The sequence below is a fragment of the Urocitellus parryii genome, chromosome 2, assembly GCF_045843805.1.
Source record: "Urocitellus parryii isolate mUroPar1 chromosome 2, mUroPar1.hap1, whole genome shotgun sequence".
Taxonomy (NCBI): domain Eukaryota; kingdom Metazoa; phylum Chordata; class Mammalia; order Rodentia; family Sciuridae; genus Urocitellus; species Urocitellus parryii.
Window position 1 is genome coordinate 185,706,758 of NC_135532.1, and position 12,280 is coordinate 185,719,037.

The 12,280-nt window shown below is 48.4% G+C and overlaps 1 protein-coding gene across 2 annotated transcripts; it reads right to left on the bottom strand.

Moving 5' to 3' along the window:
- Window positions 1-260: 260 nt before the first annotated feature.
- On the bottom strand, window positions 261-11,507 carry Ap2m1 (adaptor related protein complex 2 subunit mu 1). 2 transcript variants are annotated; one of them, XM_077795029.1, is made up of 13 exons: window positions 11,415-11,507; window positions 9,286-9,402; window positions 8,732-8,800; window positions 8,178-8,183; window positions 7,239-7,504; window positions 6,110-6,192; window positions 5,384-5,519; window positions 5,142-5,283; window positions 4,556-4,675; window positions 4,320-4,455; window positions 4,122-4,219; window positions 3,518-3,629; window positions 261-2,329 (listed from the first exon to the last, which is right to left on the bottom strand). In XM_077795029.1, the coding sequence occupies exons 2-13, from the start codon at window positions 9,357-9,359 to the stop codon at window positions 2,195-2,197; spliced, it is 1,377 nt and encodes a 458-aa protein (XP_077651155.1). In that variant the 5' UTR covers window positions 9,360-9,402; window positions 11,415-11,507; the 3' UTR covers window positions 261-2,194. The 2 variants fall into 2 exon arrangements, with proteins under 2 accessions (XP_077651155.1, XP_077651154.1); XM_077795028.1 differs by lacking the exons at window positions 8,178-8,183; window positions 8,732-8,800.
- Between the last annotated feature and the right edge of the window lie 773 nt (window positions 11,508-12,280).

The following is a 12,280-nucleotide window of genomic DNA, read 5'->3' on the forward strand; positions in this document are numbered from 1 at the left end:
CTGACTCATGCCCGCCCTGCCCTCTCAAGAAGCCCCAGGCTCAGTCTTCTGAGTCCGCTGGTTTTGTTCCAGTCTGGCTGTTCAGGTCAGCCAGGTGCCTTACCCCCCCCCCCCCCCCCCCGCCTGGCACGACCCGCCCTCCCAGTTTTACACTTCTTGACAGTGTAGTCAACCCTTGAAAATTATGCCAGTTCTTTCACCACCCCAGGGCACAAACTCATACAACCCCAAAGGAAAAAGAAAACCAGGTAGACACTACAGACGGTAGAAGTTCATGGTATTTATTCCCGACCTACACCCACAGCAGGCTTTCCTGCACCATGAATCTCAGTGTCAGTAGAAGGATATTTCTCTTCATAGATTCCTCAGGTAGAAGTTAGGATTCTGTCCTTACATGACATTACTGTTTGATATTTTAGATAAATATTCTTCCAACTTGGGGCTCTAAAATTGGCACCTAAAATTACAACTTTATCCATTCATCGTTTTGATTAAGTATGGCCACAATGAGGAAACATTCCTGATATTTAAAGGTTTAAAAATTATGGTTCCTCTCCTTTTAATAACCATTTTACAGGAAATACAAAGAGGAACAAAGTGACCCTGGGGGATACAACAGGTAACTTCTAACAGGAAACTACAGAACTCCAGGTCCTCAACAAAAGTGAGAGCTGAGGGGAAATGTATGGATTTTAAGACAAGATGCATGAACCAACCACAACTGATCCTAACTGGACCCAGATACAAGTTATGGAAAATTTTGTAGGATATCTGGGTTAAGTGAACATATACTGGATATATCAAGGAACTGGCCATGAGTTGATCATTGCTGAAGCTTGGTGATGGGACATGGGGGTTCATTACATTATTCTATTTGTTTTAAATTTTCTGTTAATAGATTCGAAGTTTAAAAAAAATTAAACAAGAGAAAACTAGAAAGGGCAAATCTGCTCTTTTACCTGCCCCAGCATGCTGGCAAGATATGGGACATTCCCCTGAAGGACTAGCTCACCACATTTTTCTTTGCAGGGGTGGAGGTATCCAGAGGAATTTTCTAAGAGACAGGCAGAAAATAAAATCTTTCCTCTCCTCACCCACCAAGATTCAGAAAGCTTGGCTAAATAGAAAAAGGATGGAATAAGAGGTCAGTTTCTCAGGATGGCTATAAGACCAAATGAATCTACTACTCTTGGGGAACTGGGGGTCAGGTGCTTACTCTTGAGCCCTTTGCTTCTTAGAGAAGCCAGGAGACATGGACCAACACCAAATAAATAAGGGCTTGGAAGGCCTGCAGGGGACTCATAATTGTAACAAGGAAAGAACCTTCAGAGTATTCAGAATAGAAAATTCTACTCAAAACAGGCAGAAGAAGAAAATGTGGGGCTGGGGTTCTGGCTCAGTGGTAGAGCAATTGCCTAGCATGCATGAGGCACTAGGTTTGATCCTTGGCACCACATAAAAATAAAATAAAAAGGTTATTGATTCCACCTACAACTAAAAAATATTAAAAAAAAAAAAAAATGGGGCTGGGGATGTGGCTCAAGCAGTAGCGCGCTCGCCTGGCATGTGTGTGGCCCGGGTTCCATCCTCAGCACCACATACCGACAAAGATGTTGTGTCCGCCGAAAACTAAAAAATAAAAATATTTTAAAAAAAATATGTGGGAAGTCCTATTAGTTCCCCTCCCCCTGTAGCTTCCACATCAACACTTAGCCAACAACTCCGCTCTACAGAGTTTATTGGGTTTATAACTGGACGAAGTCACACTTGTACAAAATGAAGCTCACACTATCCCAAAGCAGAACAGGGATTGAGGATTAGGGATCCGTTACTGGCCTTTGGGGGAGCTCTGAGGTGAGGGGCAGCCAACCCTCCCACTCCAGAGGTATGGCCACGGGGGTGGGGAGGAAGGGGACCCACCTGGCTTTGGTCACAGAACTCAGCCTGGCACTAGGCCAGGATACACAGATGAATTAGGAAGAGCAGGAGTCCCAGAAACCACCCTGCCCAGGGAGCCCAGGGACTGCTCCACCAGTCCCACTTGCGATGCAGTTGGTTCAGACCTAGACTCAGGGGCTGGTGCAAAGGGAAGGCAGCAAAGCAGAAGGGAGGAGACACTGATGTGTGGTGGCTGGGGGCGCCTGGACCTGCAGAAGAGGGTGGGTAGGAAGGTGGGCTAGCTGCCACTGGACAGCTAGCAGCGGGTTTCATAAATGCCGCTGCGGCCAATGTACCGCACCCATTTGATGACATCATGGTCGCTGTAGTTCAGCTTCGGTTCAAACACCTTCAAGTAGCGCACCTTGAGGCCTGAGGGCGCAAATGGCACCTGCACAGGGAATAGTTCCAGTTAGGACTGTGGTCTTCCTCTCACAGCATTTCTCTGAAAAGTTCAGTAGCTATGCCCTACCTCATTTCTACTATAGATGTTTTTTTTTTTTTTTTTTTTTTAAAGAGAGAGTGAGAGAGGAGAGAGAGAGAGAGAGAATTTTTAATATTTATTTTCTAGTTCTCGGCAGACACAACATCTTTGTTGGTATGTGGTGCTGAGGATTGAACCCGGGCCGCACGCATGCCAGGCGAGCGCGCTACCGCTTGAGCCACATCCCCAGCCCTACTATAGATGTTTGAATGGCTGGGGTCCTGAAAGAATATAGGGGTGGTGGGGAGCCCTCTAAGTAACATTACTAAAGAAGAGAGCATATCCAAGAGTAACTGGCAATAATTTTGGGTGTTAAGTCAAGTGCTACCTGAGATAACTTGAATCAATTCCTTTAATTAGGAGGAGGCAGCAGCCAGAGAACTGCATTAGAACATACTTATTCTGCTCAATATTATGTACTTGAAAAGTAAGGTGGAGAAAATTATATGTCTAACACATGCAAAGTCTGCTCATTGTCCTGTCTGTAAGGAAACTTGCCGCCTTACTTGAATTCACATTTTTTAAAAAAAAATTTAATTTAAACCCGGGGGGACTGACCACTGAGATATATATATCCAGTTTCTTTTACTTTTTAATTTTGAAACTGTGTGTTTAAGTTGCTGAGGTTGGCTTTGAACTTGGGAATCCTTCTGCCCTCAGTCTTCTGAATCACTGGGGTTATAGGCAGGTACCATAGCATCCACTTCTTACCTGGCATTTAAACAACTGAAACTTTTTCGCAACACACTAAGAGAAATCAAAACATTTTTTTCAGGGGCTGGGATTGTAGTTCAGTGGTAAAGTGCTAGCCTAGCATGTGTGAGGCACTGAGTTCAATCCTCAGCACCACATAAAAATAAAGGTATTATGTCCATCTACAATTAAAAATAAATAAATAAATAATTTTTTCCCCTCAGTGTGAATAGCAATTTCTACTAAGATTCTTAAAGGGAGAAGAAATGGTCTATGAGTTAAAGTCACTTCTTCCCTCTAGGTCTGTTTTCTCATCCCTAAGGTACAGAGGTTGATCTGAATCATCTTTCTTATTTTTCCCAGCATATCCTGCCATGGTGCTAGGCCCCTTCTCTGCCATACCTCAAAGTTCATGGAAATAGGGGGTCGAGCCCATTTCTTCTTGTCGTTGGTGGGCAGAAGCTCAATCTCTGCACTGATCTGCGATTCCTTCATGCCTGCCATGCGCTTGATCCTGGGAACAAAGGAGCAATGGGTAGCAAGTGCCCGTGATAGCTTGGAGGCATTTCAAAGGGGGATTGCCATTTCAAACTGGGTGAGAGCCAGGAGCTTATGGGAGGTGCCAGGACAAGAAAAAGTAGTCAGGACCCTGAAAACCACTTGCTGTGGAACCTTGGGTATGTTATTCCTTTAGCACTCCAGGTTGCACTTTCTGCTTAGATAGATGGGCAAATTATCCCTTGCCCTGTCTGTCTGCTTTACAGACATATTACTAGGGCAACTGAGAAATGCTAAAGCCTTTTGGAAAAATAGATGTAAAAAGAACCCAAGTGCAGGCAGACATACAAGCCGAAGAGCTAACAGCACAAGCAGAGGCTCCCAGAGAAACAGGCACCATTTTTCTTCCCGCTCCACAACCCACAATGGATAGGACAAAAGGTGAAACTTAAGAAGGTACATTATAGCATCTAGAGAGCAGCTGTGTCCTCCTGAAAGAAACACTCACTTCCACACAATGGCGTTCTCACTGGCCTTGTACTTGGCCTTCCCCTTCATGCAGATCACCTGCACCCCACTCGTGTTCAGGGGGGTTGGAATCCTCACCTAGAAGTGACACACCCGTCAAGCTCTGTCAAGCCCTGACATATACTACCTTTATTTCTGGAGACAAATTCTTCCTCCTCCCCAAGCCCCTTGTCTTCACCTCAATCTTCTGGGCCAGCAGTGACGGCTTAAAGTTGGACTTGATGACCACCTTGACCTCCAATTTTGTGCGTCCGACTTCCCGCACAAGGGGGATCACCCGGAAAGGAAGGATGATGTCCTTGGTGGTGCGATACCTTTAGGGTTGAAAAGTGAGGTTGGCAATGAAAGCCTGTTCCACTCCTTCCCCCACCTCCAGCCAGCAATACCCGCTGCCTCCTCACTGCCCAATGGCACCTCATAAGCTCAAATTCTCCATCTGGTGGAATGAAGCTGATGCTGCGTTCAGAGTCAAACTTGCTGAGTCGCACACACTGGTGGAAGGTACAGTCATCAATGGCAATTGATTGCTTTCCGCTACAAGCAAAAGAGCTCTCATTGGTATAGGAGAAGTGGCAGGTGTCAGGCTGGGAAATCTTACTACTCCAGACTGACACCACAATCTCAGGACACAGTTTTCTGACTCAGGGGTCCCTGTCCCAGAGTTTGGGAAAAGAGGGAGCTCTGCAAACTCATCATCTCTAGAGCCCTGTTGCTTGGGATATGGGTGTTTCTGGCATACTGGGCAACAGCTGTCAGTATGCATCAATGGGAACTTGGTCCTAGGGGCCAAACAAGGAGTCAGTCTGCTCTCTAAGGAGAGTAGGCTAATAGCAACCCCTCGTTTCTTATTGCTGATGTCAAGAGCTATCAGCTAAGCATACACTTAAGAGAGTTTGCAATTATAGCAGAAATGAAGTCCAGAAGGAAGTTGGTCCACCAAGCCCCAGTGAACCCTTCAAAGCCCACTGCCCTTTCCCTCCAGTTTCCCTGACTCAGGCACCTCTTGCTTGTTTCATCGGCTGTGCCTTTGCCCTGTTTTTCAATGACAATCTTGTCATTCATCCCAAACTTGCATTCAGGCATGCCACTCAGGTAGCTCTTCATTACCACCCGGCCTGATACATGGGCACTCAGCACCTGCCCTGGTGACAGAACAGATAAACAGGAACAGCTGAGTCAAGCAGGCAAGCTCAGAGATCCTGCCCTGGCCTCCCTCTGGCTTCATCATGAGATGGCCCTCACCCTGTGGGGACATGAGCAGGTTCACACTCTCTAGAACATCCAGGAAGAGTTCATTCCGGCGATACTTGATGCCCTCCCGCCGCCAGCCGATCTGCCCAGTCACCTGGCTGGTGATCTGGGACTGCTCTTCTTTTGTCTACATAAAGGTAAAGACAAACAGCAATGGCTTTGCTCCTCTCCCTTTTCAATCATTCTATCTCTTCCCACTTCACCCTCACCCCACCTCCCTTCTAGGCCTCTCCTTGTAACCCATTCTTTCCCACAGGTCCCCATGGGGCAGGGCCCAGAGAAAACAGAGTAAAGCCCAAGGGCAGAAGCCAAGGGAACAACTTACCTGATGCTGGAGGACACAGGGCCAAAAAAGGTTCCCACAGGAAGCCATAGGGGAGGCAGAAAAGGAGAGAAGGCTATGAGGTTTGGATCCTATAGGAGGGCCCAAGTGCTCTTCTCCTGAAGAATACCAGGCCTCCAGAACAACCCTCATCCCCCTGTCCCCAGCCCAAAGGAAACTGCTTGATCTGTATTCTTGGTAAGAGATGCTGAATCGGCTGCCCCTGGGGTGGAAGGACCACACAAGGCAAAAACAGGCTTGCTGTCATTGCAAGAGGCTCAGGCCAGGACTTCCTGTCTAGGGCGGGCTCATGAGTCAGCTTGGACAAGGCTAGGCCAGCTGGGCAGAAGGGAGGTTGGGCTCCACCCGGCCTATGATCTGTACAATGCAAGTACCTGACTCTTGATGCCCTGCTGTGTGATGAAGGTTTTCAGTGCGCCTGTCTCTGAGTTCTGTGGGTAGCCAAAGTCCAGAATCTCTGCAAAAGGAAGGGAATTATTAGCCCCCGGACAAACCTATAGTCACTTTCATTCAAGTTTTCCTGACCTGGGCATGTCTGGTTAGCACAGCTCCCTAAGACTATGTGGAATCATTGCACAAAGTACTCCACCTTTGTAGCATTTACTCTGTGATTTGTAATTCATAAAAAAATCAAATAAGGGGCTGGGGATGTGGCTCAAGCAGTAGCGCGCTTGCCTGGCATGCGTGGGGTGCTGGGTTGGATCCTCAGCACCACATAAAAATAAAATAAAGATATTGTGTCTACCGAAAACTAAAAATAAATATAAAAAAGGGCTGGGAGGAAATACCGAGAATGTAGCTTAGTGATAAAGCACTTGCCCAGCATATACCAGGCCCTGTTCAATACCTAGTAATATAAACAAACATACAAATGAACTAGGGGTATAGCTTAGTAATAGAGTGCTCCTCAGCTCAACCCCCAGTATCACCACAAAAAAAATAAAATTAATAAAACCCTGTTTTTTCAAACAGAGAAGACAGAAAAAAGTCACATGGTCAGTGGGTCAGAAGTGAAGAAACTCTGTACCCCTATTTTTTTCTAGAAAACAGATGCTGAGAAGGTGGAAAAATAACCACCATACCCTACAGGTGAATAAGGAAACAAAGGGCACTCCATGAGGCTTGTAAAATCTCACCCTCCCACATGCTCCAAAGTAGCTGTTGAGATGGAAAGCCGAGACAAGAATGAACTAAGGCTCAAGTCACAAAGAAGAGAGGATGAATTTTGGAGGCTCAGCCACCAAACCTGAGTCAGGCTCTTTAGTCCTATGAAAACCAAAACTTCCCTGCCCCCACCTGCTGGCCTATTTCTCTGTTCTACTTCAGAGCAGTCTTTAAGTCTGGATTTGAACTGGCTTCTCAAGGATAGAGAGATCCTAGCCTGAGAGATCAGGTATGCAGGAAACAAAGTTCAGAGTACATTGGGCTTCAGATCTGCTCCAGTCTCTAGGTCATACCCAATTAGGTTCATTCCCACAAGGCCCACCACTCCCCCAGCCTTACCATCCAGCAGCTCATATATGAGCACAAAATTGTTCTTGATGTTTTCCTCACTGATCTTGCCAAAGTAAGCGGCCATTACGTCACACATCTTATAGAGGAATTCGAAGACCATGGCAGCGTTGACATTTTGCTTGGTGACAGCTGCCAGCCAGATGTTGGACCGCTTAACATGGAAGAAGCTGGTGCGAGCGATGTTGGTGACAGGGCTGCGTACCTGCTGCCGTGCATGGATAACATTGACTCGAAAGGCATCCACTGCATTTCTCCTAAGGGAAAAGGGTGCACAGAGCCTGCTCAGCACCCAGGAAAACCCCACCCCATGGGGGTCAACCACAGCCGATAAAAGCCCCACCCTCCACACTGCTGAAATATGACATGTATTCTAAAGCCAACGTCTAAATCATTAGGGTGGTTCCCTTCTTATGGCTCCCAGTGGGGCCATTGCAGGAGGGTCTGGATTAGGCTAGTATCTGATAGCCATGAGAAAGAGGGAAGTCAAGTGGCAATGGCAGAAAGACAGATGTAATATTAATAAAGTGAGGTTCCTCAAGTTTAGAGAAGTATGTTTCTAACTCCCAGGCCTGGCCCCAATTTCCCACCTATACTTAGTTACCACCTCTCTAGCACCTTCCCAGTAAGCTCCATGCCCAGGAGAGAAAAAGACCCTGTTTCATTTCCACTACTGAGCCCACTGATGGAGAAGGTGGACTCCTCCAAGAAGTTGGACAAAGCCAGTTTGACTTCAGAGAAGGCTTTTATCTACTGGGTAAGAAGTATCAAGGAGCAATGAAGCTATGCCACTCATTCTTGTCCAGTATACAATTCCAGAGCAAGCTTAACTTGCTGTATGAATAAAAAACGATGAAGGAAAAAAAAATGATGGGGGGTTAGGGCCCCCCACCCACTTGTACCTGGGCAGCAGCTTGATACGCCGCTTACCTATTGCTACGGCAGCCAATGAGATGGGATGAGAGAAATGACGCCAGCAAGAAGAGGAGAGTGACAGCAACGAGAGAGAGGGTTAGACACATGACACACCAGGGAGGGCAGCACACACCATGAGGTAGAAGCAGACAAGACAAACAAGGGTAAAGAGCATAGCAGGGCATGCAAGGTAGCATGTAACCTGGCCTTGACTTAATCGTGTAGCTCAGCCATACCACCAAACCAATAGAGAGCCACAAAGGCCGGGCCAAGCCAACCCATCAGCTAGGGAGCCAAGAAGCTGGAGTACTGCAATAGGCCCATGCTGTGACTATTTATCTCAAGCTCTTTGAGGAAGAAAAACAGGTAGCAGGAACCAGAAGAGCCCAATCTCATTAGAGCTGCTGAGGCTATGTAGTTCTCAGTCAGAAAGAAGACATGCAGGGTGGGGCAGAATGAGAAATAAGGCTGTGGCTCCTTCTTAAGGTCTGAGGGAACCAGAACATGGCACTGTCCTAGGAGCATGGCCTCCCTGTCCCTTCTTCAGTGACCCAGAGCGCGCCTTGAGCATGCTTACAACCTCTCCCAGGAATGACCCAGAGGAAGTGAAAACAGCTGAGTCAGCAGCCCAATTCCTCCTGTGAAAGGGAGTGGGAAAGGATTGCCTGGAGAGACTTTTAAGAGAATCCAATGAAGGCTCTCAATGTGAAAAGGGCTTTAAGAACAAGATTTAGATTAGCACTTCGAGCCTGGCACTAACTCCATTCACTGGAGACATCTCCCTATTCCTGAAAGGAGGAATTGACCTGTCTAGGTAAAAACAGTTATCTCCAGCAACCAGAACTGTAACTAAGGAACAATGGGAGCAGGAAGGGCAGGAGTTCCTTAAAGATGTAGGGCCCCCTTCATTCCACCGGTCTTGCCTAGCATCCAGAAAACAGGCTGCTAGGCCAATACCACCAGACCTAACAGGAACCAGGCTATATCAGCTGAGCTTCCAGGATGCAGCAAGGGGTGGGGGTGGGGGCCCAAGTCAAACCTGTTGGGATAAGACCTGGTTCTGCATGCTGGGGCTGAGAGGGTGGGGTAGGGGGGACATAGCTGGCTTAGCCAGGGGACTCACCCGATGTCATCTCGGTAGACCCGGGAGATGAGCACCTCCCCCTTGTGATTATAGATGAATAAGCCTCCAATCATGGCGGCAGCTCAGTCTCCTCGGCCCATCGCTCTGAGAACTGACCTAAGGACAGGTGGGGGTGGGGTAAGGGAAGTCTTCAGAACCCTTGCAAATGTCCCCTGTGGGGCTGAACAGGTCACTGGCTCGCTTTTTCCCTGACTCAACCCTCTACTAAGTGACCCTGCAGCCCTCTCAGGCAAGCCCCTCCCCTCAGCTAAGCTCCAGTTCCTGTTTATTCCACACAGGATGGAAGAAACAGACAAGGGCTCAGGATTCTAAGGCCATCTTGACCCTCCCTTTTCTGGAGTCACCCCCACCCTCTCTTCACAGAGCTGAGCTCACCCCCACCCTCTCTCCACAGCGCTGAGCTCAGCAAGGATCCTTTTCAGCCCCCTTCTGTGCAGACTCAGGCTCCAGCCAGTGAGTCACCAAGAAGGCCTGCCTGCGGCTGCAGGAATGGCGGTAGGAATTACTCCAGCTGACTCAGGCCTGGTGCCCCCAGGCACAACCTTTAGAGCACCAAGTCTCTCAGACTCCATTACCCTTCTAAGAAGGCAGCAGAGCCTGAACCTCCAGAAGTCTACACATTCCAGGAAAGGGTGTGGGGGTGGGGGTGGGGAAAGAAGGGAGGCCTTAGGCTCTGATGAGAACCAGGAGTGTGACCAAAGCAGGCACATCTCTCCAGGCAGTCAGATAAGCAGGCAAAGAAGCGGAGGGAAAAGGTCCCAGCACTAGCAAACCACCTTCAGTGACCCAGGCTGCTTATTATAGTGCCCAGAACCATCCTCCCCGCTTTGGGAAAATTTCCAGAGTTCAATAAAAATGAGGGTGTGTGTGTGTGTGTGTGTGTGTGTATGTGTGTGTATGCAGATTCATAAAATTGATCCTTCTAGCTGAAGTTGTGATTCTAAACCTACCAAGTAACTCACTTTTGGCTGAGTGCTTATAAGCAAGGGGCAGGATATCAGAATTATTATACAAATATATATATACAAATTATTTGGGTCAAACTAATTTAGACTGAGAAAAGGGGTTAATTTGGTTCTAGATTTCCTGGATTAGCCCTGGTATTAATTTCACAGGGGGAAGCTTAGCAGACTTTTCTAAAACTGGAAAATAAAGCCTTTTACTGTGGCTGTCACCATCACCCAGACTAGTGAGAAATCTCTCAAGTGATGAAAACATTTCCATCCCTGAGTCCTAAAGAAGGTGAGAGAGGAAATGCAAAATGCAGGTAAAGCCCTGGGCAAAGAACCAAGTCTAAAGGTATCAAGTGGTAGGAAGTTCTGGGCACTGGAGAACTAGAGGTGGGGCTCTGGACAGGAACATAATATTGAGTTAAGAGACTCTGCAGCAGTATACTCAGGTGAATCCCACAGTTGCAAACAGAGCTGGTGGGGCCCCTAAGGAAAAGAGATTGCTGCATGGCAAAGGTCAGGGCTTTGAAGACGAAAAAACAGCAAGGAGAAGTTGACAGTGGCAAATACGGGAAAACTGGAGAGACTGGCCCACTTTGAGCTTTAGGAACAGAAACATGAGCGGATGGTGGGCTTTTCGCTAGGGAAAAAGACATCGTGGGAAGAGATGGTGCCACGGGGTGCGGGGGCTGTCACAAGCCTGAGGAAAAAGAGCCGCGGGGTGTCACTGTGTGAGACCTGTCACCGTCCAAAGAGGCATTACAAAGAGGTGTCACTGTCTTGGGAGATGGAGGAATTGTCCCTGCGCCGAGGACAGGTGTACGCTTTTTCTTTTTTTTTTTTTTTTGGGGGGGGGGTCACCATCCTACTCAGGGGGCGCCGCGTGGCGTCCCTGCTCTGGGAGGATTCCGGTCCGTCTCCCTTTCACTAGAGGCGCCCGATGGATCAGGGGGAGGGCGCCGCTCCCCGCCAGTCCTGCAACCGCACCCCAAGCACCCCCGCCCCGCCGTCAGCTCCCTCCCGGGTCTGAAGGCTGAGGCCACTCCCGGGTATGGGCAGCTTTTCACTTAGCGCAGTGCAGGGAAGGGCAAGGCTGAGCAGCGGGACAGGCAACCCGCGGAATTCTCCCCACCCCGTAAGGCCAAATCCCCAGCTCACCTGGCGTCTGCGGCCCCCCGCTCGGCCGGCCCAGCCACTCTCCAGATCCCAAGATGTCCGCCCGCCCCCCTGCTCGCCTGCCCGCTGCCTCGGCTTTCACCGCAGTGCTGCGGCCCCGCCCCAGCCCCAGCTGCGCCTGCGTGCCCGCCTCCCGCACAGACTACAAATCCCGTCAGGCCCCTCGGCCTTCGCGCGGACAGCTCCGAGCGCCCCAGGCTAGGAAAACTACAACTACCGACTGCCTTTGAGAGAACGCCCCCGCCTTCGGGGATTAGGCAGGCACTACCCAGAATACACAGTCCAACACACGGCGCTCCTCCCACTCTATTTTCTTACTGAGCATCCCGGGAAGTGTAGTCTTTGCAGTTTCTACTGTTCCTATTTCGATATTTCCGGAGAGCCTCAGAAGATTAGTGCCGTTTGTTGAAGCTTGTCTGTTAATTTCGAATTGCTGTAGGGCCCTTTCTGTTTCCAGAGTCCAAGGACTAACTGTCTTCACTTTACACACAAACGCAAAACTCGACAGAAGTGTCAGTGCTGAATTTACTGCTTTTTAATACCACCTGTGATTCTCCCATACTTTTCTCTTACTTGTTCCTTTTCCTGGGGATCAAAACTCAAAAAAGGGGAACGGGAGAGAGGAGGCAAATTTTGGAAGAAACTAGGAAGAAAACTTTAATGTGTCAGTGCCCTCCTCAGCTATGCCTGTGTGTGTACCTTCTAGTGGCAGGCAACTCTTTCATATATATATAAATTTATTTTAGTTGGACACAATACATTTATTTTTATTTATTTTTATGTGGTGCTGAGGATCCAACCCAAGGCCTTGCACTTGCAAGGCGAGCACTCTACCGCTGAGCCATAAC